Below are 26,783 nucleotides of genomic sequence, written 5' to 3' on the forward strand. Positions count from 1 at the left end.
AACTCCCAGCTTGTTCCTGCCAAATGTGTAGTATGAAATACAGTATTGTACAACCAGCATAAGCTCATTGCTAAATATCTGAAATGATGCCAGGTTAATATGTTAGTAAATCCAGAGACTAAATTAAACTTAACATTTACTTCATAATTGAATGTTTTGCACTGTAATATTCAAGTGCATAAGCCCAATAGATTTTAGATTAATATAGAATTCTACTAGATTTGTTCTGCAAACAACTGGTTGTTTTTGTTGCCAGATTGAAATGCTGTGCTTAAGTTTTGAGAAAACGGTAGGTTTTCTCCTTATTCTATTGTGCACATTTTGACAGAAATATAAAAGCCAACATTATGAAGTTTATAGTGCTGCAAAATGCTAATCTCTTTCAATGTTAATATATCTTACCATAATACACTGGCTAAATGGTTGACAGTGCAAGGATAGGGCAGATAAATTCAGAGTTTAAAAATCAGCTACTTACTATCTCCATTTATTGAATTTACTGATAGTGTGTTGAGGAAAAACAAATGGCAGTCATGAAATGTTTAGGTTCCCTATTTCAACCTTTTCATCCAAGCATCAACCTTACCTTTCCCCAATTTAAACAATGGCAGATGATCTGTACCTGATCCACAAGTGGAAGTTGAGGATTGTTCTGCTTCAGCTACTGCATGGAAACTCCATAGTTGTTCAGGGAAACTCAACCACTATTCACACCCACCATATTTGGAAAAATAACCTAAACCCACAGGTACAAACCTGCTCCTTGGCTTAATTTAGTGCAGAAATAAAACATGCAATTATGAAATTTCAGTCCACCTTTGGTTCCAATTGTTTTCGTAAACATAATGGATAGGAAATTGGTATGCATTTCACCAATTCTTCAAGTATAAAACAAGTGCAACATACATCAAAATACCATGCCTGATCTGTGGCAGCAGCATGGCTAATTAATTTCTTGTCGGCTAATTTGTACTGGATTCATGTGACCACAGATGCTTTGCACCTGAGAATTTAAATGCAGTTATGAATTCCACCCTAGGAACAAGGGCAATTGAAAGAAACTCACATTTCAGTTCTGGGTATTTAGGTGTGCGAGGACAGGTCAACTGAAGAAATCAATAGACAGGCTTAAAAGATCACAGGTACAGATGTATTGGTTATATTAACTCATTTATGCCCAAATTGCTGCAATTTATCTGTTTGACTCCATATTAAGTCATTATCTGGGTATAATCAAGAAGAAAGTCCAGGAATTGTAATTGGATAGAGACACATCCAAATCAGCATTAGAAAATGTGTTTGGCATGACCACCTTAACAAAGATCATGCTAATGGTACCATGCTATTGCAAAAGAAAAAACACCTGGGGTCTTATTTTCCAAATAACCTTTAGTCAGGGGCAGGCACAGGGAGGGAGTCTTAGTAAGTTTTATCCTCTTTTGATCCAAAGGTTACTCCTTAAAAATACTTGTAATCCACAATAACCCTAGAGCCAATCTGGCTAAGGTCTAATAAGAACATTCACAATTTTAATTAAAATCCTATTTTTCTGGCTTTGTCTAACATCTAAATAATACACAAAGGACACAAAGCCCATGAGGTCAAGAGTTCAAATATTTATTTTTCTAGGTCATCTATTGTTTTAGGAATGTTAGCTACATAGCTTGTAACAAAATTGATTCTCACTCGGGTGCTCTTCAGTCCTTCACTTTCATCCTAATACAATTTTACATTCAAAAAACCCTCAAGTTCAACAAGCATTTACAGAGTAGTACAATAAGTTATAGCAGAGGCAAACATTAAAAGCTCTTTCAAGAAAAATTCTATGCATGTCCCACTCTGGTGCCTCAAGTCTAGTTATAAGCTTTTAGTTTAATGCTTCCAAACAATATCTGATTTTGTTTTCCTTATATAGTATATTCATCCAAGTATAAAAATTGTTATAAAAAGGTGATCATAAAACATTTAATCCAAAACAAAAATGCATTAATTGGCAGGCTGGTCAGCATATCCATGACTTGTTTAAACACTTGCCACTTCTTTAAAGAACAGGAAAGGGAAGAAAGATAATCCTGCCTCTTGCTTCCCAGGACCCTTTCCTCCATCTCAAATTTACCATGTTATTTCATAACTATGTTGCACTTCTTCAAACCAGATAACTCATGATGAAACAATGTGCAAAGGCTGCAAAACAAAACTCTGGGGAAGCTCTGAAAATACATATTTCCTATTATCCAAATTTTGAAATCAAAACTTTCTGCACACCAGGTTTGCACGTAACCAAAAAAACCCACTAGGAATACACAAACACCTACATTCTGGGACAATAGTATTTACAGCTGAAGGTAATTATCATAAGCAAACCCAAAGGTTTCTTGTTACCATTAAAACCCAGACTTCATGCGTTAAATTGTTCTCGATAGCTACAGCCCAACCATAAACATCCAAAGCTATCATTCTCTCCCCACCCACCCGCTCCCCCCAAACAGATACAACACAAATTACAGCACTAAACTTGTTAAGCTGCAAAGAAAAAGCTAAAGTTTATAAACTGGACATATTCGTTTTGGTGTATGGGCTCCATTCATTGGTTTCTGGGTTGTACACTTCCACATTGTTCAGAAACTCATTGCCATCGAAGCCTCCCACAGCATAAAGTAGCCCATTCACTGCAGCAACCCCTGCATTACTCCTTGCTGATGTCATGCTTCCCACCATCTTCCACTCATTTTTGGCTGGATCAAACATCTCAACGCAGCCAAGTGCACGGGTTCCATCAAAACCTCCCACAGCAAAAATTTTTCCTGCAAAATTAATTGCATTAATACAATACTAGCAAAGTAGATAATAGGGAAGGAGCAGTGATCAACAGTAGCCAAATAGCAAGAAATTAAACCAGTAATAAGAGCAATCTGTATTTTTAAACTAACTTTTAAAAGGGATGTGTCAGTGTGGATCAAATGTTGGCTAATGAGAACAGTAACAGTTGGTGGTTGATTTCTGTACTGGTCTCCTTTATGTTTAGGGGCATAGTACAAAAGCAGAGGTGTTGGTAAAACATGTAGAATTGGTTAGGCCACAGTTAGAATGTTAATTCTAGTTTTGGACACCCTTTATTATAACAGCAAGATTGAGGGGTTAAAATTGTAGTTTAGATAGGAGAAATTAGAAAGATGGCTTTTTACCTGCAAAAAACCATGAGATGAGATCCAAGCTCTTCTAAGTTACAAGGGGTTTTGATGCTTTGGTAGGTTAATTTTAAAAATAGAGTTTAAAAAGTTTCTGTTAACCAAAAGGTATTAAAGAACATGGGTATATGGAGTTAGGTCACAGATCAGCCATCATCTCACTGAATAGTGGAAAGAGCCAAATAATTAAATGGTCTATCCCTATTCTTATGTTCCATTAAAAATAAATTGAGAAAAGCTTTTTACACTGGTGAACTGTGAAACCAAAAGGATCCTACTACCAAAGGAAAAAGAGAAGCTAGCAGACTTTGTGCAGGGTGTTGCTAGGATATTGAATGGCCTATCCAAAAATAATAGTGGCTGAATCACTTTTAAAAAGTTTAAAAAGGAAAATTGATCAAGACGAAACTTTATTTTGGAGTCTCTATAGGGAAAAGGCCAAAGGAAATAGGTCAATAGACAGCTTTGAAAGCTGGCGCTGACATAAACCAAATTGGCAATTTTTTTTATGCTGTGAGATGTTAAGTCTTTACTTCGTTATTGCAGTTCAAAACTCAATTTTGATACAGTAATGCCACCAATAAAGCACCCTAATTGTCAAGTTATTTGATTTTCTTCAATACTACCCCCATCTCTTATCTTCCCTCTCCATTCCCATTAAATATCAATCTTTATGTTGACATGCTGATAAATATCAATTTCCAGATGCCAAAATGTATCTGCTCTTACCATCATAGACAGCTACCCCTGCTCCACGGCGAGCCATATTCATGGATGAAACCAGAGTCCAGGTGTTGCTTTCAGGATGATAGCGCTCCACAGTGTTCAGACAGTTCCAGGACTCTGCACCTCCAGCCACATACAGGTAACCATCCAGTCCACATACAGCAGCTTGATGTCTGCCTAATATTCAAACAACATTTGTAATTAATATCTTTTTTGCACAGCAAAGATTTGCAAGGTAAAGATATCCATATTTTGTAATGGGATTGAGTGCTAAAATATTCTAATGTTAACATTGTTCATTAACTGAAACTCTTGTATATAAAATACATAATTCAAAAGATCTCGCAATGTTTTGCAGGTAAATTCCAGACCAAAATGCTCTCTTATATAATGTTCAAGGCACAGCCATGCACTTGTTATAGAATTGACATACGTGTAATTAGAGGAGCACAATTTGTCCAGGTTTTTGAAACTGGGTCAAAGGCATCACAGTTTTTCAACCCTTTTTGTCCATATGGATCTGATCCACCAACAATATACAGCTTTCCATTCAGGGAACAGACACCTGCCAACCAATCAGAATTCAGTTACTCGCCACTTTTATCAGTAAGTCAGCCATTATATTAATTAAGGTTACTAAACACTTGCCTGCATTACAACGATTGGTTCGGAGCTCTGGCACAGAAGTCCAATCATCGGTACTTGGATTATAAGTCTCACCACAGCAAAGTTCATCCGAGTGGCCATTGGACCCACCAGTTACATATAGCTGACCCTGCAAGATAATGACAAAACACATTAATCTAAGCAAAAAAAAATAATCTGGTAAATTTCAAGCATTTGAAAAGATGGATCTAAAAAAAATCATCAGGAGTAATGTCTGAGAATTGCTTAGATGTGTACAGCTATTAAACTAGACAGATTAAAACTAATGCTAGAAAGCACAACATAAGATAACTCTTTCCACAATAAATTTTTTTAATGTAGTTTAATATTGCTTAAAACTAGCTACTCTATCAACTATCATAAAAAGGTTGTAATCTCTTAGGAGGGTTTTTAAAGAAATTTCCAAGAATGATTTTGTTCTGGTCATTTACCATCAACACAGCCATCTGAAACCGTGCACGTGGTGTTCTCATTGGAGCAATGAAAATCCATCCATCAGTATCAGGATCATAACATTCTACAGTTCTTAAGCATTCTTCTCGATTGTAGCCACCTAAATCAACCAAAATGAATCTTGGTAAATTTCAGACATTAAGCATATAAAACCTACAGGTGCAGGAAAAGGTCACAGGAAGTAATGCCAAAGTACAAACAAGATTATAATGGTTGAATGATTAAAAGTCAGCCACCAGTTGAGCAGCATGGGAGAATGAAAAACAAAAATAGAACATGGAAAAAATTAGAGCTATTTCATTAACTTTTCTTCAAAATGATGGGAAATGTTCTGGTAACATCAAGATGGTCACTGTTGGCAATGCAACTTTAGTTTAATCCTACCCAATATCTAAAAACAGCCCTTTTGTCGGAGCGGGAGAGAAATGGCTTCCCAAAAGATGGCTAGAGCACCACTGAGATATAACTACAAAATGTGTATTGGCAAGCCAAACTCCTAACAAAAAGAGAAAAGTAGCACCAAACCATTCTCAGTTATGATTTATTTCACATCATCCTCCCCTCAATTGTGGGATTACAAGAGAACCAGTTATCACAACAAGATGGGACAGGTATACACAGATCTAAATTTATGCAGAGGAAGTAAAACTCAGATTGGGCAGCAGTAGCAAAGGCACTACAGTTGGTCTTAATGTACCTAGGTAGATAGACAGCTTAAAACAGGAATGCTTGTTGCTACTGTATTTCACCCAACAAGTGTACTGAAGACTAGATTCAAATTGGACGCAACAGCCCCTGCAAGTCAAACAGCTCATTTTTTAAAATAAATTTTTGTTCCTGGGGTGTGAGTATCACTGGCAATGCCAGCATTTGTTGCCCATTCATAACTGCCCTTGAGAAGGTGGCATGAATCACCTTTTTGAAGCGCCCCACCTAAAGGTGCTGTTAGGAAGGGAGTTTCAGGTTAACCCAACAGCAATGAAGGAACAGCAATATAATTCCAAGTCAGGATGATGTGCAGCTTGGAGGGGAACTTGCAGGTGGAGTTCACACATCAGCTGCTCTTGTCCTTCTAGGTGGTAGGGACTAAAAGTTTGGACAGCGCTGTGGAGGAAGCATTGGCAAGTTGCTGCTGTGCATCTTTTATAATCTTTAGAATGATTGGCCTAAACAGAGCTGGTGTATTTGGTGGACTGCTTTGGTGCCTTCGGAGACAGCGTGTTTGGCCAGTCCCCCTGGCAGCGTGAGGCAAACTTGTGCAGCTTTTAAACAGTACACACTGCCACCACTGTGCATCAGTGGTGGTGGGAGTGAATGGTTAAGGTGGTGGATGAAGAGCCAATTAAGCAGGTGTTTTTGTCCTGGATGGTGTCGAGATTGTTGTTGCAGATGCACTCAGAGGCAAGTGGAAATTAAACACAAGAAAAGGAGGTGGCTATTTGGTCCACTGACCTGCTGTGCTATTCAATAAGATCATGGCTGCCTGGCCATTTCCTGCCTGGCCCCCAAAGCCCTCAGCTTTTTTGTAGATCAGACATTTGTCTAATTCAGCCTTGAACAGATTCAATGACCCAGTCTCCACTGCCCTCCATGGAAGAGAATTCCAAGGACTAATGACCTTCAGAAGAAATTACTCCTAATCATGGAAGTCCCCTAATTTTTAAACATTTCCTCCCAATTCTAGATTCCCACAAGAGAAACATCCTCTAAGAATCTACCCTGTAAAGCTCCCTCAGCATCTTACATGTTTCAATAAAATCACCTCTCATTTCTTCTAAACTCTAATCAGTATAGGCCCAACCTGCTCAACCTTTCCTTAAGGTAATCCCTTCATCCCAGGAATCAGCCTAATGATGAACCTTCTCTGAACTGCTTCCAATGCAAACATATCCCTCCTCAAGAAAGGAGACCAAAACTATACACAATATTCTAGGTGTGGTTGCAGTTGTAGAAAGACTTCCTGATTTTATATTCCATCCCCTTTGCAATAAAACCAATAATTCATTTGCCTTACTAATCACTTGCTGTACTTGCATGCTAACTTTGTGATTCATGGACAAGAACATCCAAATCCCTTTGTACTGCAGCATTCTGCAGTCTCTCTTCATTTAAATATCCTGCTTTTCTGTTCTTCTCACCAAAGTGGACGACTTAACATTTTCCCACGTTATACTCCATTTGGCAATTTTTTTGACTACTCACTTAACCCTCTACAGGTTTAATCCCTTTACAGGCTCATTTTATCCTCCTCACAACTTGCTGTCCTACCTTTATATCAACAGCAAATTTGGCTACAATACAATCAGTCCCTTCATCCAAGTCTGTTAATATTTGTAATTGGCTGAGGCCCCAGCACTGATCTTCGTGGCATTCCACTAGTTACCGTTTGCCAAGTTGAAAATAACCCATTTATCCTGTTTCCTGTTAGTTAGCCAATCCTCTATTCAGGCTAATAAATCACTCCTAATATCATCATAAGCTCTTATCTTGCGTAGCAAATTTTTGTGGTACCTTACAGAATACCTTGCGAAATCCAAATATGCTACATCTACCAGTTCCCCTTTATCCAACCCGTTTGTTACAATTTGTTAAACACTATTTCCCTTTCACAAATCCATGTTGATTCTGCCCGATTATATTATGATTTTTTCTAAATATCCCGCCACTTCTAATGGATTCTAGCATTTTCCCAATGGTAAATGTTAGGCTGACTGCCCTATAGTTTCCTGCTTTGTCCCCCTCTTTTCTTGAATAGAGATGTTACATTTACAATTTTCCAATCTCCTGGGACCTTATCAGAGTTTTGGAAAATTACAACCAATTCATCCACTATCTCTGCAGCTACTTCCTTTAAGACCCTAGAATGCAGGCCATTAGGTCCAGGGGACAGGTCAGCCTTTGATCCCATTAGCTTTCCCAGTACTTTTTCCTCTAGTGATGGTGATCAAGCTTCCCCCCCACCATCTGTATTGCCTCTTGAATTCCTACTATTCTTGGGATTTTTTTATTTGTATCTTTTACTGTGAAGACATATGCAGAATACTTGTTTAAAGTCTCTGCCATCTCCGGGTTTCCCATTAATTCCTGTCTCATTTTCCAAGGGACCGAATGTTTACTTTAGCTACTCTTTTCCTTTTTATATACTTGAAGTTTTTATATTTTTTGCTAGTTTTCTCTCCTATTCCTTTTATTCTCCCTCTTAAGTCATCCTTTTTTGGTTTCTAAATATTTCCCAATCCCTGGCTTACCATTAATCTTCACAGCATTGTAATTTCCCCCGCACCCCCTCCCCAAAATTAATACCATTCTTAACTTAAAAAAAGGCAATTACAAGGGTTAAACACTTTCAGACGAATCCTACTCCTGACTTGTGTCTGTCTTATAGATGGTGGACAGGCTTTGGGAAGTCAAGAAGCAAGTTACTTGCTGTAGAATTCCCGGCCTCTGGCCCGCTCTTGTAGTCACAGTATTTATGTGGATGGTCCAGTTTGTCCAGTTCATTTTCTGGTCAATGGTAATCCCCAGGATGTTGATGGTGGGGATTCAGTGATGTGATAGCATTGATGGTTAGGCAGGGAGATTTAGATTTTCCTTTGTTGGGAGAGATAGTCATTGGTTGATAAGGGCTGGTAATATTTACGTCGCACAAGGGCCAGGCAAAGTCTCAACGTTATCCAGGTCTTGCTGCATATGCGTACAGATCGTTTCAGTATCTGCATAGTTGCGAACGATACGTAAACTATATCATCTCTCATCCCTAATTCCTACCTTAGGATGGAGGAAAGATCATTGATAAAGCAACTGAACTAGTTGGACCTTGCTCACTACCCAGAGGAATTTCTGCAGTGTTCTGGACTGAGATGCTTGCCTCCAACAACCACAACTATCTTCCTTTGTGCTAGATATGACCGATTTAAGTTCAAATACAAAGAATGATGACCAACCACTTGGGTAAGAGGCACTAAAAGATCACCGACAATCTAGCATAACTGCCACTTTTAGATGAATACACGTACAAAACAAAAATGGGGAAACCACCCCAAGACAAAATGTCAATTAACTATAAAAGGAGCAATTCTTTTCTGGAATACTTTAATTTGGACTCACCAGCAACAATGAGTTTGCCATTCAGCTCTGCTGTTCCTAGACCAGAGCGTGCATACTGCATTGGGGGCAAGAGTTTGTCATCTTCATCTTCAGCCTGAACCTCAAAACTTATACTCTTGATCAGACATGGAGTGCCGACGGGTGAACTGTGGGGGCTATTGCGACCATGAAGAAAGATGACACACAGCACACCATTTAAAACAGCCAAACACAGATATGTAGTGCCTGAAGAGCAAAGCAGTGATTCATTAGCAAGTGAGCAGCTATTTGTACATAAATATATGCTACCCCAGTCTTGCCTCCAATATGGTGGTTCAAACTTTGCTGATAAAAAGGAAAGCTTGGATGGGGAGGACAAGTTCCCATTATTTGCTCCCCCCTCAGCTAGATGTACAACACTTTAAGAAATTAAGAGCTGAACTGTGTACTTTCAGAGCAAAAACTTCATTTAATTTCTTCTCCCTTAAAACTGGTTGACAGTTTTCAATGTAAGATTGCTGTAGTTATATAACTTACATGACGTTTTCTCTGAAGCAATGATTTTCCACTCATCTTTGTTTGTTTGCACTTGAGTACACAGATTTCCAGAAGAGCTGCTATGTATCTGCCGGTGGCTGTTCTCCCGCGGAGATTTCTTCTGCAAAATCAAATGGGCAGCTAGAAAACCTAGCTAGGCTGCAGCTGCATTCACCTTCTATCTTCACCATATTCCTACTTGATGCCCAAGTTACTACATCATCTACAAGAAATCGGACTGCTATCAACTCCCAGCTTCCAAAACAGCCTCCTATTCACTTTCCTCAAACCTATTTTTATTGAATAGGTCACTAATTAATAAACACCTTTGCCAATATATAATTAAGCAGATAGATGTGAATGGTGCTAAATCAACAAGTACCACAACTAAGCACCCAAAATCTCAATACAAGCAGACAAACACTGGCCAGTCGATGCAAGCATGTAGGCAAATAGCACTAAATGCAATTTATACACAAAATCACCACCGAATCACTACACACAAAAATATTAGTGTCCTAGTTGGACCCTACAAATCATGCTGTCCAGGATGGTGCCAACTGAAGGCTTAGCATCTCCCCAAAAGCAAAAGGAAATTTCCCAACATACATCTCAGACAATTCTAGAAGCAACTTTAAGAATAGCTCTAGCCAAAGCTCGACAGGTTATTTTTCCCATCTTCCTTGCTATGGAAGGATGCACAGCCAGGGTGAGAAAACTAATACAGGGATTCTACAATACATTTGTCGGCACATCTTTGTAGTGTCTCAACCCAACCACTAAATCCCAAGTTTTTTGGCTTAACATACACTATGCAAGACAAACAGCTCAAAAACTGTGCATTGCACTGGCTATGCAAGCAAAATAAGAATTCTGTGCTAGTCTAATTAGTGGGAATTGAATGTACCATCCCAACTAATTTTTATATGTGCACCCTTTAATATTCAGTACCTGTACAAACTGAATGTGGTCATCATCAATGCCAAACACTTCAGCCTGTCCATCTAGTACGTTCCCATCAAGCAGTTTGTGATCAGCAGAGTAGTACAAGGTTTGAACCTGCAAAACAGTAACAAACACCCATGTGGCTACTGTTTCCATAGCAACAAGTTAGTTCAACAAGCTCTTGTTATTTTTAGTCCCTTAGTGCTGGAAGGTCTCTGCTTTCTTGAAGAGGACTGCAGTTGGCTGACAGAAAATTAAGTCATTTGCACGATGGTAGAAAGTCATTCTAAGTAAATGGGTGATCGGATCTTTGCACACTCAGCTGCTTTGGATACCTGAGGCAGAGGAAATCCACCAACCAAATGAGGCAGGAACATTCTTTCACACTGCAGAGATTTCACTGATGCTGCTAGAGAGAATTGTGCAAGAAATACAGGAATTGCATAACACAAATCATGATCTGAAGACAACTATTTCCTTGTAATAATATACACAAGTGATTACAAATATTTGACCTTTGAAGGTGAACAAATATTCACTGGGTAATTTTTGGTTTGTTTCTCTTCTCCTTCCAGGTCTTGGAAACTAGATTTGGAATGGGGAGAAAAAGAGAAGGGGCAAGTGTAAAGAGCCAGTGTGCTACAGCATATTATGCAAGAGGCAGCATAAGTATACAAGGGAGAAAGTACAGAAGGATACTATTGATAGTGTGAGATGAAACAAGATGGGATGAAGCAAGGTGGAAGGAGGCTCAAGTGGAGCAGACATGTTGGGCCAAAGGACCTGTTTTTGTGCTGCAAAATTCCATGTAACTGGCTGCCAACCAGATATAAATATTTCCCACATCATAGTGCTACTAGCCCAAGTCACATGGAAATTTAACATGACCTGTCCAAATAACTGTTTAAGAAATCTAGTGAATACACTTCACAGCCTTTGCAATAAAGGATTGCACTTAGAAAACAGAGACTTACCCGAGGAAATATTCCCAGTCACCTTATCTGCTATTTTATTTAAGCCTGCTTTCTGCCCTTTAGAAAATGGCAACATTTTCTACAATAAATCAAAAGTTTTACTACAAACTACCCCAACAGCAATAAGCAATTCTGCCACAATGTCATAACATATTAATATAAGTAACCTTAATAATCCTGCAAAGGAGCAAACACCATTAAATCAACTCTTGCCCAAAGCAAAATTCTGCAGACTTTAGGGAAAGGCCGCTGCTTCCTTATGAGTCACTACCCTCGCAGCATCTTCCATTTTCTTCAGGCTTGAAGTATCCTACTTTTGTTAGATTAAACCTAAGGAAATAAAAATCAATTGGGAGGGAGAGAAATTAGAATATTGTACTTACTCATATGGATTAGCTGTGGAAGGAAGCAATTAAACATAAAGTACCTTTTCTCCCTTTCTCTAAAGCTTTTTTTTCCTACACTGCAAAACAAATGCTTCAAAACAAGGAGATTTTCACAAATAAGGCAACAGAGCAGAAAAAAAACTAGACAATTTATACTGCTCACCTTCACACCCCCACTTTCTCAGCTTAGGGGCACCTACAGTAAAATTTAAATTCTTTAGGATCATAGTTTATCAATCACACTGTAATAGGTGCAAACCTCCGCATAACCACAAACATCACTTGTTTTTTGTTGTACTAACCTCTTCCATCAGTTCTTCCAGGTTTTTTCCATTCTCCCAGACACTACGTTGCACCCAGTTGATTACCTTTGTGTAAACTTTACCATTGCTTGGCAAGGAGATATTTTCCTCCAATATCACCTCTAACTGAAATGAAATAAATTCAATGAAAGTGGTGTCTAAGTTTTAAGTACACACATGCAGTTAGCACAAAGTTAAAATTGAACAAAATTCCAAATATTATTGCTAAAAAGAATATTCTTACCTACCATCAAGGTGATTTAATAGGAAGCATAACAAACATCAATCAAACTGTGCTTGGAAAATAGCAAGTTCAACCTAACCCAAATCTAAAAGGACTGTTAGCATATTAGACCAATCAATAAAAGTGCTCAATTTCTACTTTGTTTACCTTTAGCCGTGGAAGTTTTAGAAATTCATCTTGTTCTGAAATCTCTAGCAGGTTTTCCTGAATGCAACTGTCAATCTGACCCAACAACCGAGTGTCTCCCATCTGGCTGGCAAAATTTCGATAAGAAATACAATTTTGGACATCCATCCTGGATAGTATATAATCACCGCAAACCTAACAAGGTTACATTAGACCAAGTTAGCACTTTAACTATTGTAACAATTCAATGAAGTGAGGGGGCAGTGGCACAGTAAAAGCAAGGAGGCACCAAACATAAAATACTGCCACATATGAAAGAAAACCAAAGGCATAAAAAAAACACAACACAGAACAGGTACAAATACACTGCCATTTAGGGCTACACAAAAGCACCATGTGCACATATACAACTACTTTCTCAATGTAAGGTTGTTTCTGGTATATATCAAAATTGTCAGTATAGTTGAAAAGCTATGTAATTAATCTAACTGCTAAGCACACTGAAGCCAGGAACAATGAAAATACTGAGCTGGTATTCTTGCGTTAGTTTAACTTCTCAGCAGTTGCAGTGAAATTTCACTTGAGTATAATGAGGTAATATTTAATACAAAAAAGGTTGAGGGAAAATGAATACTTTTCATCCACCTACCAATATCGAAGTATGAGCTCTACAGAGCTCTTACGTTTCCATCAAAGCAATACTCTCTGGTTTAGTGTAAACACAATACAATTTTAATAGACTGTTAGTCTGTCTCACTACAGATACCAATGTGACTCCAAACACCGGTTACACATAGGTTGATCTAGTGACAAAATCAAGATATTTGCACCCAACCAGAGATGAGGGAGGAAGATGGATTGAATCAAATTTCAAAAATGTCAAATTATAATGTAGTTCTGTTAAACCACTTTCAGGGGAAAAATAATTGACTAAAGCAAAGAAGTTTGTAACTAGTCGACAATTTCATTTTGACAAAGCCACAACCATCCTTCCCCAACGCAAAAAAAAAGTATCTGGTGAATTACCATTTATGCACAGACACACACCTGTCGCACTCGATCCATCTTCAGTTTTTTGGCAGCTGAATACACATCTTTTACCAGTTCTTTATCTGCTTTAAGCCTGCAAAGTAAACAAATTAATTTTTAAAATAACTCAAGTTGTTAATAAGTCCACTGAAGTTCCTAAACAAAAGTTCATTCTGAATATAATAAAGAGATACTCTCATCCAAATTGACAAAGAAAAGAGGGAAGAAATAAAAAGGAGTAAAAATGAAGAAACATTGGAGAAGTGTCAATTCAATGACTAATAGTGAAATAAGCATGTGGGGGTGGGGCAGGGGTGCAGTGGAGTAGATGAAGTTTTAAAAGAAAAGGATTGCATACAAAGATATTTTACTTTATTGGAAATGGAAGAGAAATTTTATACCGAAACAGCATTTTAAACTTCAAAACCATGAAAAGTATTTTGCCAAATCAAAGCAGGCAAAAAGACGAACTCAGTCTAGCTATACAAAGAGGCCTGTAAATCAAATGATACAAGTTAAGTGGATCACTATATACTACTAACCTTTCACTAGTGCACTGTGGATTAACAAGCAAAACAAAAGACTCAACCAAAAATGGCTATTTGTGAAATTTCATTATCGTGAAGAGCTAAAAATCCTTTACTGGGGAATTTCTAACCAGTTGACTGATCTAGATAAAGGGCCCCAAACAGCAGCAATTTCTAATTTCAAATGGTGGCTAGTTACACTGCTGAACACAGTGCAGTCTTGCAAGAATCCACGCTGCAAACAGGGTTTCCAAAGAGTGCAAAAAATAATTCAAATCACTTTTTTCACATCGCAGAAATAACCCACTTGCATACCTTTTCATTTTATTCTTGGAGCCAGGTTTGCACTAAAAACTGGAATTATAAAGAGTTTTCCAAGTGTCATTTTTTTGAAGATGATCTTAAGTGTTTATGACAACAGCCCTATTATGAACAATAACTAAAATGTAATTTCACATAGACACCACTTACTGTGCAGTGTAGGCATAGTTCATCAAGATTTCAACTGCAGCTGGGTTCAAGTCATCAAATTTCACATGAGAAAACCCATGGGGATCACTATCATTGTTGAAAATTTCAAATAGGTAAGGACTGCAGCAAGCAAGAACAGCTCTATGAGCTAGCATCTCATGTCCACAGACCTTAAATTAAATGAGAAAAAAGTTCCAAAGCACTTGAGTTAATGATTTCAAAGTCATCCCATTCAATAGTGCACATTTTTTCAGAATGTAAATGACTAACTTGGTTACTAGAATGGTTGCAATGATCATTTGATATTTAGAACTACAAATTTATGAGCTATTACAAACCAACTCCCTAACCTGTAATCCCATCAGCAAACAGCACAGAATGATCAATTTAGACTCCAAAAATGAAAACCGTCTTCTTCCCACCCCTCCACCCCCAATCATATAGATCAGGAAGAATTCAGATTCAATCCCTAACATAGTCTATCATAATAGTATGCACACAATTGTTCTCAAGTTGGGTTGGGGCAAATTTAGAAAATTTTAACTTACTATCTAATGCATGTACGGACATAGGGACATGTGTGGGCATTGGTAAGACAGGATCAGGCCATCTTGCTAAATTCAACTGTCTAGATTCCAGACAAGAAGTCACTTGAAGTACCAAAACAAGGAGCCAATCCCTTGATTGGAAAAGTTAAACGAAAAATGATAATGGGAGAGAAAAGCCAGTACTAAATTTATACTACCAGAAGGGAACTCTAATTTTGTAAATAGATCATATTTGAACCATTCATTTGCAAAATATTTTATAAATGGACTCAACTATAGTTATTCAAAGTTCAATATTCAACAATTTAGGAATACCTGGAGTTTGACATCACAGAACTGCCCACTTTTTCGCAGAGCATTGAGTTTGGCCACAGATGACTCAATGAAATTCTCATCTTCAAAAACTAAATACCCGTTAGGAATCATTTTCTTCCTTTGTGGGCAAAGGAACCTGTTAAAACAATTTGATTTTGCATTTATTTTAACATCTTATTTTTACAGTTTAAGACAAAAAACAGAACCTAGTGCATGAAGAGAACAGAGCACAAAACAGAAATACTTAAGCATTCATGGTTAAATAGGGGTGTTCTGGAACCTTAAGTTATGTAGGAGCTGATTATTTGAGTGTTGTGGGGAAAATCATGGAGTACAATGTTATCTGCATAATCTGCAGAACATCTGCATAATTTCAAAAAATTGTTCCATAGGCTCCACAGATTGACTGTTCATTTCTAAATGTGTACCTCTTACTCAGTACTGAGAATCCAAGAGGATAGATACTGCAAGAAATAAATCCTGCTTCACCAGAATACTGAATAGTCAAATCGATGAAAAAGCTAATTTATACAACTAAGGGACAGGGGGAGGCCATTTAGCCCCTTGAGCCTGTTCCGCCACCATTCAACCAGATTATGGTTGATCTGAAATCCATCTCCATGTAGCTGCATTTGCCTCACATTGGTTAACAAAAATTTCAGAATTAAAATTAACAATAGACCTAGTATCAATTGCAATTTGTAGATGAACATTCCAAACCTCTGCCATTCTATGTGTAGAAGTGTTTCTAATTTCACCCAGGGGTCCAGCACTAATTTTTTTTTTGAGCTATGCCAAGTCCTCAGCTTCCCAACCAGAGAGAAATTATTTCCCCATGTCTAATCTTTTCCAATAACAATTTAAATTTAGATCAAATCCCAGCCCGACCACCAATCCCTTCCTCTAGCCCCCAGCAAAGTCTCTTTCAATCTTCATCTCCGACACTTCCCTTCCTTGACCCCTCTGTCTCTATTTCTGGTGATAGATGGTCTACCAATATTCATTACAAGCCCACTGACTCCCACAGCTACCTCAACCACAGCTCCTCACACCCTACTTCCTGTGAAGAATCCATCCCATTCTCCCAGTTCCTCTGCCTCCATTGCAGCTGTTCCAGTGACTGCTTTGTGGAACACCTTCGCTCAGCCCGCAAGCATGGCCCAGACCTTCCTGATGCTTGCCATTTCAACACATCATCTTGCTCTCATGACCTTGGCCAGTGAAGTCCCACACAAACTGGAAGAACAGCACCTCATCTTCAGATTAGGCATGTTACAGCCTTCTAGAGTTAACATTTGAGTTCGACAACTTCAGACCATGAACTCTCGCCTTCATATTTATGCCTTTTTAAAATGCAATTTTTTTTTAAACTTCTCCCCCCCACCACAATAAACACAACAGGACCTTCTGTCACTGGTCTTCATGTTTTGCTTTCAGAGCACTGACCCTTGTTTTGCAATTAACACATTCTGCTATCTTACCATAATGCCACTATCAGCGCTTTCTTCAGTCTTTAACACTACCATTAACACTCCCTTTGTCCATGATATCTTTGTCAAATTTCTCCTTAGTTCCCACCTATTTTGCCTCTTAAACAGTATAAAATCCATCACATTTCTACTTCTCTTTAGTTCTGAAGAGTCAAATAGGCTTGGAAAATCAGAACTGTTTCTCTCTCCACAGATGCTACCAGACCTGCTGAGCTTCTCCCAGCATTTTGTTTTTATTTCAGATTTCCAACATTCGCAGTATTTTGCTTCTAGCTTTCAACCTCCGCTACTTACAACATTTTACCATTTAGAAAGCAACCTGGTTTTATTCATTTTAAGTCCAAAGTGGATGACTTCACATTTGCCTACACTGTAATCCATTTGCCACAGTTTCACCTATTCATTTAATGTATCAATATCCCTTTGCAATTTTATGCTTCTATCAGCACTGCTTGCAATGCTGCCCATCTTTGTGTCATCAGCAAATTTGTGGTTTTCTATCCCATTGCTTAAGTCATTAATAAATATGATGAATAGTTGAGGCTGCAAAATAAGACCCTTGCAAGACACTTATTATGCCCATTATCTCTACTCTCATTCTCCTGCCACTCAGCCAATTTCCTAACCAGGTCAATAATTTGCCTCCCATTTCACGAGCTTCACCTTGAGCTAACAGTCTTATGATGGACTTTATCAAATGCCTTCTGGAAGTCCGTATAAATACCACCCACAGAAATTCCCTTCTTCACTATAGTTACTGAATTAAAAAGAATTGTTGGAAAAGAAAGTACCAATTTTGCACTAAAGTGCTTTTCTCACTCTAGAAAAAGCTCTAGGAAACTATAGGACTAAAGTCAAAAAACACATATAATTAACATAAATTCAGTCAATTGGTATTAACTGTACAATGATCACGCCAATTACAAATGTAAAAGAATGAAAGGCATTTCAATTGCATTCACTATCAACTTTGCTTTCACAAGCACATTTTGTGCTTACAGGAACATGACATATTGTATACAATAGTTTTAAAACTTACTTAATACTGCCGAACTTCAGAAAAATATTGAAATAAAATTTCAAAAGGTGAAGGCACTTGAGTTTTTGGGCACTCTGGATCCAGTTTTTAAGCAAATTCAGAAAAAGACAACTGGTGATGTAGGCAGGTAATGACGAGTCCAGTAACAATAAGCCTCAAATGGTGCTGACAAAAAAGTCAGGCTCGTAGCCAATGAAAAGGAGTCCCAAAATACACCAAGGCTATAGACATGTATTTCGATTGTGATGTTCTTGCATATTATCCTAGAGGAAAAATACAGAATAGCAGTTACACAAAACACCAGCAAGTAGGTAACATCCACTATATATGCTGTTCTTTTCCTCTCCCCCCACTCAGCCCCCATCTCCAATTCTTCTCTCCAGTTCTGCACTAAATTTGATGCTTGTAAGTATTTGTACCTAGCTAACTGAGTGGCTCTGAATAGATTCCCAATATCATACTATCTTCCCTCCTACACCCCCAACCCAACACACAAATAATGAGCACTGTATAAATGATGTTAAACACAGCATTAAGATTAGGAAGTTAAGAAGCAAGGCTGCTGCTGGAAAATATACCATGGCTCCATTCTGGTATAAGGTTTTGCCTGAGTCACTCAACCTTACTTAAGAAACAAGTTCAAAAATAAATTAGTCTCATCTGTGCAATAAGAAACAGAGCATTTCAATATAGTTGAATTTCAAAATTTTCCTGACCACAGTTTTACAGTAGGATGTCCAATTACATAGACAGGTATAACATTACAGAAACATAAAGTAAGAAATAGGAGGGGCCAGCCTGCTCTACCATTCAGTAAGCTCATGGCTGATCAGATTGTGGCCTCAACTCCACTTTCCTGCCTGCCCCCCATAACCCTCATCTCTATTGTAGATCAAAAATCTGTCTAACTCAGCCTTGAATATATTCAATGACCAAGGCTCCACGGAAGAGAATTCCAAAGACTAAGAAATTCCTCATCATCTCCGCCTGAAATGGAAGACCCTTTACTTGAAACGTTGCCCCCAGCTCTAGATTTCCCAATGAAGGAAAACATTTTCAAGTTTACTCCGTTAAGCCCAATACCTCAGAATCTTGCGTTTAGCACGATCACCTCTCATTCTTCTAAATGCTAATGAATATGGACCCAACCTGCTCAATTCCAAAAACTTTGAGAATAAACTACTTAGGGGAGGTGCTAGAAGTGGGCAAGTGCATTGCTAAAACATGCAGAGCAGAAGATTAAAGCCACAGTTCTGGTCTGCAGACTTAACTCAGTTGTTTTGGCAACATTAAAAGATACAACTGTATACAAATTCAAGATTTAGAAGTAGAACAAAAAGAGCCACGGTTTCTCCACGCTACTGCTTTCTAGCACCTACCTCAAAAATGCTGAGATCAGGCAAGCTAAGGATTGAGGGAATTTACCATAACTGAAATTGCATCTATAAGCTCTCAAAGTGCAAGAGTCTACCTAGATAAATAAAGTATATCCAAATTGGTGCTCCACTCTAATTTTAAGCTCCGAGGCCTAAGGTAGGTCCTATACTTGAGGTTGTGGGGGGAAGGCGACAAGAACCTATATTTACCAATTTAAGTAAGAAACAGCGACATTTAACTTGGTAACTTCAAGCAGAAGTTCAACACCAAAGGACAGTTTACTTTCAACAGCAGTCTTGCTGCATCCTACTGCAAATACGACAGGTTTGCACCACATCCACTAATCTCACAAGACTAGCCATTTTTCAATTTAAAACACCAGCCTGGTAAGTGAATCTATTTCTATGTAAAAATGTGATACCAGAGTTTACACAATTCCCAAATGAACTTATCGGGTTAGTGGCATAAAATAATATTGTCTACAAGTCTGATTGGTTCCTGGAATGGGGTTTAAAAACCAATATTGGAGACCCTCAAATCTCAAAACAGTAAATCAGAAGTATATCAGCAAGGCAATTGTGACATTCACATGTTCTGATGAGTGGTCATAGTCTTGATGGCATTATCTCTTTCAATCTCAACAAATGCTGCCTGTCCTGAGTTTCCAGTATTTTGGTTTTATTTGATTAAAAGCATCTGCAGTATTTTGTTTGCTCTTATATGCAAAATGGCCCAGTTACAGTTTCAAGTTTAAAATTTCAATAACAAAAGGAATGGATTCTGCACAAATACAGAATTAAATTCAGATGATTCTAAAATTTAATTTGTAGTTCTCACAAGAAACCTTAAATCTTGTTTGCACGTTCTAGACACCTTGTGGTTTGGTGCTTTATCCTGGCTGTCTCAACCACTTAATGCATTGCCTGACCATAAGAAATCAGCAACAGTTCAATGAACAGAAACATTGCATCAAGGCTTCTATACACCAATGGATATAAACACAAGCCAAAATTTTTACCTAATTTTACAAACTAGCTAATGAATTAAGAAAATACATCTAACAGTTTAAGTAAACCACATTAGAAAAACCTACCCTTTAGGGCAGAAAGCTGTGTTCATCACCAGAGGAAACATTGGTCAAACAAATCTTCAAAAAAAAAAAAATTACTGCATATCTCAATGGATGTTCATTTATTTTCAAGGATGCCACAAATACAAATGACAAAATAAACAGATGTCCTATGGCATCACTAAAACATGGCCTGACCGACAGATAATTCATATAAATGTCAACTTGTTTTGTTTTCAAAGTGATTATACATCCCCATTTTCAATAGATTCAGCAGCCCTTTCTTTCCTCATGTCAATATGAAGATTCCCAGTTTCTTAAGTTCCAAGGTGTAGAGTCACTGTTAAAATCAGAAGGACTCAAGTTAACAGAAAAGTCAACATGGTTTCATACTTAGCTTGTAATTTCAGTTAGGTCAGGTCAGGTTTTCCTCCTGCCAAAATCAGGGACTGCTTTGGTAAGAGTGTGTCTCCAGATAATTATGAACTAAATAGCTAATGCAAATCACTTGACATAATTTAGCACCAGAGAGACTGTCAGGGGCAGTATTTAAATTAAAAATTCAGACCATTTAGTATATATATCTTTTATACCAATAAATGCTATCTGTGCTCAAGTTAAACATGGGCAAATTTTAGCTCTAATGTGAAACTGACATTACGGTCTTTGCTGCCACTGGAAAATTTAAAAATGTAAACTTAGAAAAAGCAAACATAAGCTGCCAGTCCTATAATCTTGGAATCTAATATTTCATTAATAGAATACATGATGTCAGCATGTTATTTCATATAACCCTAACTTTGCAACAGGTTGCTACTCCCACTTAAGCAGTAATATTCAAAAGGCCAAGTTTTAATCTCTACTAATTTCCGGCAACTGGATGAAAGTAACTCACTGGCTAAAGTTGTAATCTAATGCTATAGAGGCAGCAGATAGATTAAGTAACATGCAAAAATAATTTTTTTCCTCTCATTTGGGGAAAATAACATCCTGTAACTTTATGAAGTCAAAGCTTATCTTGATGCACAAATAAAAGCAACGAGGAGGATTAATGTGCTGACTAAGGCAAATAGCTGAAACAATGGTACAATAAACAGAAGGCGTGTAATTCCACTGGATCTCTCTGAATACTCCCTCCTCTAGCCCTACAACTCTCATTTCTGTGTTCCTCTAATTCTGGCCTATCGAGCTTTCCTGATTTTAATCATTGTACAGATAGTGGCTTTGTCTCCAGCCATCAAGGACTTAAAGCTCAAAATTCCCCCTAAACCATCCCTTTACTTCTTTCCTCCTTTAACATGCTTCTTGAAACCCACTTCTGTCCAAGCTTTTGGTAATTTGCCATATATTATGTAGTTTGGTGTCAATTTTTGTGTTCGCCAATGCTCCTGTAAAATGCCATGGGACCATTACTTTATTAAAGGTGCTGTGCAATGCAGTTCCCCTGTTGAAGTGGCAAGATCCTATTTAAAAATACTAATTGAAAGAGCTATAAATGCCTCTTATTGGAATGTGAAGGTTAAGATCAATCAATACAAATTTCGATCATGTTTATAAAAAAAAATCACCCCTAATATCTTACGAGAGATATTAAGTTCAGGAGGTAAAAGCACGGCTAAAGTTGACAAATGAGAATTTGGATGGTGTCTCTAGCTTGAGAATTTTAGTCATCATTTCTTGAAGAAATTGAATCAAACTTACACTGAGTACCTGATGCAATTTAGTGCATCATGAAAAGGGATCCACGCAGAAAGAACATTTCAGAATAAGTGTTCACATTCCACATAATATATGCCTAAAAATGAAGTTATTGGACAGGGAGGCAATGAAAAGTCAGAACAGAAGCTAGTCATACTTCCAAGAGCAGCACTTAAATCAAGTGCCATCTTGAAGTCATCATAATCAGAACACAGAAAGGAATGGGTTAATCAAGGAGGAGCCAGAACTGTAAGGGTTTCATTGAACAAACAGATAAACAATATAGTGGATGTGGCATATTTGAATTTTTAGAAACATTATCCAGAAGAGCTATGCCCATACAAAAGGTAAAGCACCCAGAAACCAGGCTGGCTAAAAGAACAAGGGCAGAGTACAAGTGAACAGGTAGTTGGCAAATTTTGATACTAAGCTAATAGTAAAATACTAAGATACTAAGCTTTGCCCAGGTGAGCAAAACTTCTTGATCTCCTTTTACATGTAAATGATTTGGATATGGTCGTAGAGGAAACCTGCATACTCATGATGTGGTGTGCCTACACTACATGGAAAGCAGCAGCTCACCACCACCTTCTCAAGGGCAGTTATGGAAGAGCAATAAATGCTGGCATAAACTGCGACACCCACATCCGTGAAAGAATAAATAAAAACATCAAAATTTGATCAGGGTAAAATAGGAGACAAGAAAAATTACAAGGAAGAGTACAGGTTAGGGGAGTAAGATGCAGCGACGACAATTCAAAAATATATAAAATGAAGAGGGGGAAGAAAGCAAAAACAAAGCAGAGAAGGGAATTCTGGGATGGAAGTGTAAAAGAACCATAAACGGCAATAAGATTGTACAAATGCAGACATTTTTATTAAAAATTTCTCAGTAAGTGAATTGGTGAATGCCATTCCTCTCCATCTTTCAGGAAAAACATTTGAAATAATTTATATATCTACATGAATTAGACCCAGAACTCCACACACATCACATCAGCACATCTACATGCACACAGCCATGCTGATTTCACAGGCACGATTCACATGCATCTCCAGACCTTACTTTAGGAAAAAAGACAACTGGACAATTTTAAAAAGTTTCTAAAACAGGATGGGGGCAATGGGCAAAGAGGGGAAATGAGGTGTAGCTCATCTTTGATTAATGCTGCAAAGGCTATGACCTTTATATTGAAGCAGACTACATTCTTTCATTCCCATCAGGTATGGAGTAAGGATAGCAGCATGTTGATAGTGAGTCTTCAGGACAATATCTATGATGTCCAAGGTTAAAGAATGATTCTGGTCACATACCAATGCCTGGTTTGTTAAAAACTGTTACCTTCTCCATAATCTCCAATTTTGGTAGGAAACTGACTTCCAGTGAATTTTTTAAATACATGGGGTTGGGTCCAATGACAAGTCCCATAGCTATGTTAACAGTATAAATCGTTGTTTGTGATTTAGCTCAGCTATCTCTTGTTAATGCCTTTTATGTTTTACACATTAGTCATGGATCATGGTAGCACCGCTACTTAAGTCTGAAAGTAGGTATAAATTATGCTCCAAAGGCTTCAGCACATAATCCAGGCTGACACATTCAATGTAGTGCTGTGGGAATGTTGCACTCTCTTTTGGAGACCCAGTCTGCCCATACAGGTGGAGATACTTCAAAAATACTTTATTGGCTGTAAAGAACATTGGAATGTTCAAATATATATAAAATCATGTCTTTTGTTCTTGAATTTTAATCAATTCTCAAAATAAAAACATCTTAAATTGATTTTCTCTGAATTTATCCAAGCTTTTTGCATTCAATTTCTTCCCAATGTATTGTTAAAAAAAAACTGGAACTAAACCCAGGTCTTCAAATTTGAAATAAACTGAAATAATATTTATACAGAAGACAGACACAGGTAATCGGTACAAAGCGTTGGTTGGGCCACTATTGTAATACCGTGCACAGCTCTGGTTATTCTAATGTGGAGAAGATGCTGCAACTATAGTGACGCTGCAATAAAATATATCATAATAGGAATAATCAAAACTAGGATCGTATCCACTGGAAAAAACAAGGTTACAGCTGGAGAAGGCAGAGTTCAAAGAGCCAGGTCAACAATGAGAGACTTAAACAAGAATAAATTATTTGGGGAAATTAGATAGTTCTCACGTAGCTCCAAAACAAGCATGATGGGACAAGATGGGACTAATATCCGTGCTAAAATTTCTACAATTCTATCATTTTATACTACTTCTATAACTTAAGTGATTGCTTGCAGTGGGAGAGCCAAAGAAAGAGAAAATGAAAACATAAAGAAGTTTGTCACCTGCAAATACTAGCTAAAATGTACTGTGCTGTCATACTTCCTTGTGCCACTTAGACCATAAAACCATTTAGATATGAAAAGGAGCTTCTACGCAAATTAGGAGCTGTAAAATTTAAAATAACAATATCTAACAATCATTTTCAATTTCAGAAGACACAAGAATGCAGACAGCATTAACAAAACCATAAAAACATACCTTGGAAAGCACATTACACATGTTCACTAGCCACTAAATGATGCTCACTATTTTGAGAAATGTACTCAGTCTCAAGCAGGTTCTAGAATTCACTAGAAACTTAACTGCTGCTAGAGTAATTTACAAGTCTGCCAACAATCCTTCAACTGCAATTCAGCAAGGATGACTTTCTGAACAAATTTGTTAACTAAATATTTTGTTTCACTGAAAATTTATTAGTCACTAACTGATTAAACAGAAATTGAAAAGATAGATCACATGGAACACCTGGATATTCCATCCGTTACTCATTAGAAAATCTTACCACTAATTTTAACACTGCCTGCAAATTATTTCAAGAATGTACAGGTTATCAACTGATTAAAATTGTTCGAGACAAAATATATTGCATAACAAAATATTTCGAGCAAACGGGATATGGCACGATGAAAACAAGCTACATTTTTCTTATTCCTCCTCAAAGGTGCCCGAATGCCAACTTCCATGACCGGCTGGACAGTACCTTATGCAGGAGCGCCACACTCCACACCACCGCCACCCCCCCGCACCCCCCCCCCCCCCCAACCAAAACCAAAAAAATGTGTGCAAGTTCCTATCCAAAAGCTGACGACAAGGTCCTAATGTTTTCCTTTGCGTCAACTCTGACCACAGGATTTCGAGAGTCCACATCCTCCTCCGTACCGGACCTAATTTAAACTAACCACAATTCTGATGAAAGGGCAGCGACCTGAAATGTTAACTTCCAGCAGATGCTGCCAGACATGCCGAGTATTTCCCGCATCCACATTTATCCTGATTCTGATCTGGCTCATTCTCTTTCTTACCACCAACCCCAGCTCTGCCACCCAAACCGGGTAAACCATCGCTGCTCCTCGGCCCCTAAGCTAACTCAGGGTTTGCAGCCTCCGCTTCTCACTTCCACCAAAATCATCGGACATAAGTCTCGACTTTTCCCACCTCCCGCTAAATCTGTGAGCACGCATGCCGCCTCTATCCTGCAAGGGCCCAGCAGCCTGCCCTTCGCTTTTACTTCTCCACCGACCTCCCCAGAGCTCCTCCGAACCTCAATAAAATAAAACCTCCTTTACCGCAAGGTTTGTAACCGCCCTCGTTATTGAAACGGACCGTGAGACCAGCCGGACCCAGCCCGGCTCCCCCACTCACGATTCTATTAGACATTCGATGCCATGTGCGACATCAGCTCCCATTAAGGCTGTACTAGCCAAAACGGAATCAAGTCAGCGAGGGACGAGAAAAGGAGGATGGATGGATGAACAAAGAGGGAAAAGTGGTCAGATTCCCTGGTTGAACCCGCCGTCGGGATCATTTCCCCGGGGATGGGGGAAAAGAAAGAGAATTAAAAAAAAGAGAAAGCGCGCTACGTGGCCGTACCGCAACCTGGCCAGGTTTCGGGCTCATTTCCTTCTGCTAGCCGTTCTTCAGTGACGGGCGGCCCTCCGTTAACACCCGTCTGCCGCCGACACCGTCCCGGGGGACCCGCACCGCGACCGTTTACGTCTAAAAATATTAGAAGAGAATCAATTCGTCCTGTTATTGGTCCGCGGTTCAACCAAACTTTAACTGGCTCGCAACACGAGCCCGTCCCCACCACCTCTCTTTTCTCCCACCCCTTCCGATTGGCTGAACTGCTCGCTCACAATAACCCTCATTGATCAGTCGCCTTGTCAATCACTGTCGCCACGCGGCAACGCAACTGCAAAGTTAGGTTGTCACTGGCCCCAGCGTCTTCGCGCCTCAACAAAGAAAAGCCAAAATTAAATACCGTAAGCAGTGAGATAAATTCTCCGGTTTGTATTTTAACTACCTTTCTAGGAAGAAAACGGACGATATAAATCATATTTGATAAAGTCAATGTTCCGTTTGCACTACTGAACGTCCTCGCCGCGGTAAATAACCGAAATGATTGCAAACATCAATCTAACCGCACAGCTTCCAAGCCACCTCTGCAAGTGCTGACTCCACGCGTCCAGATAAAATACTGACGTGATACTGGGTTGTTGCGTACACTGCGCATGTGCCTGAACTGAGTCGGCTTTCAGAGAA

General features: G+C 38.4%; 1 protein-coding gene across 4 annotated transcripts; it reads right to left on the reverse strand.

Moving 5' to 3' along the window:
* Positions 1-1,601: 1,601 nt before the first annotated feature.
* On the reverse strand, positions 1,602-26,741 carry ivns1abpa (influenza virus NS1A binding protein a). 4 transcript variants are annotated; one of them, XM_041208276.1, is made up of 16 exons: positions 26,545-26,721; positions 20,523-20,576; positions 18,053-18,315; positions 15,524-15,659; positions 14,661-14,830; positions 13,681-13,756; positions 12,655-12,828; positions 12,264-12,389; positions 10,608-10,715; positions 9,657-9,777; positions 9,141-9,365; positions 5,012-5,133; positions 4,563-4,689; positions 4,348-4,479; positions 3,918-4,091; positions 1,602-2,804 (listed from the first exon to the last, which is right to left on the reverse strand). In XM_041208276.1, exons 4-16 carry the CDS (start codon positions 15,632-15,634, stop codon positions 2,545-2,547), a joined length of 1,926 nt encoding a protein of 641 aa, XP_041064210.1. In that variant the 5' UTR covers positions 15,635-15,659; positions 18,053-18,315; positions 20,523-20,576; positions 26,545-26,721; the 3' UTR covers positions 1,602-2,544. The 4 variants fall into 4 exon arrangements, with proteins under 4 accessions (XP_041064210.1, XP_041064208.1, XP_041064209.1 ...); XM_041208274.1 differs by lacking the exon at positions 20,523-20,576 and having other exon boundaries at positions 26,545-26,741; XM_041208275.1 differs by lacking the exons at positions 20,523-20,576; positions 26,545-26,721 and adding an exon at positions 26,112-26,291.
* Positions 26,742-26,783: the final 42 nt, after the last annotated feature.

This window comes from Carcharodon carcharias, chromosome 16 (genome assembly GCF_017639515.1).
Source record: "Carcharodon carcharias isolate sCarCar2 chromosome 16, sCarCar2.pri, whole genome shotgun sequence".
NCBI classification, from domain to species: domain Eukaryota; kingdom Metazoa; phylum Chordata; class Chondrichthyes; order Lamniformes; family Lamnidae; genus Carcharodon; species Carcharodon carcharias.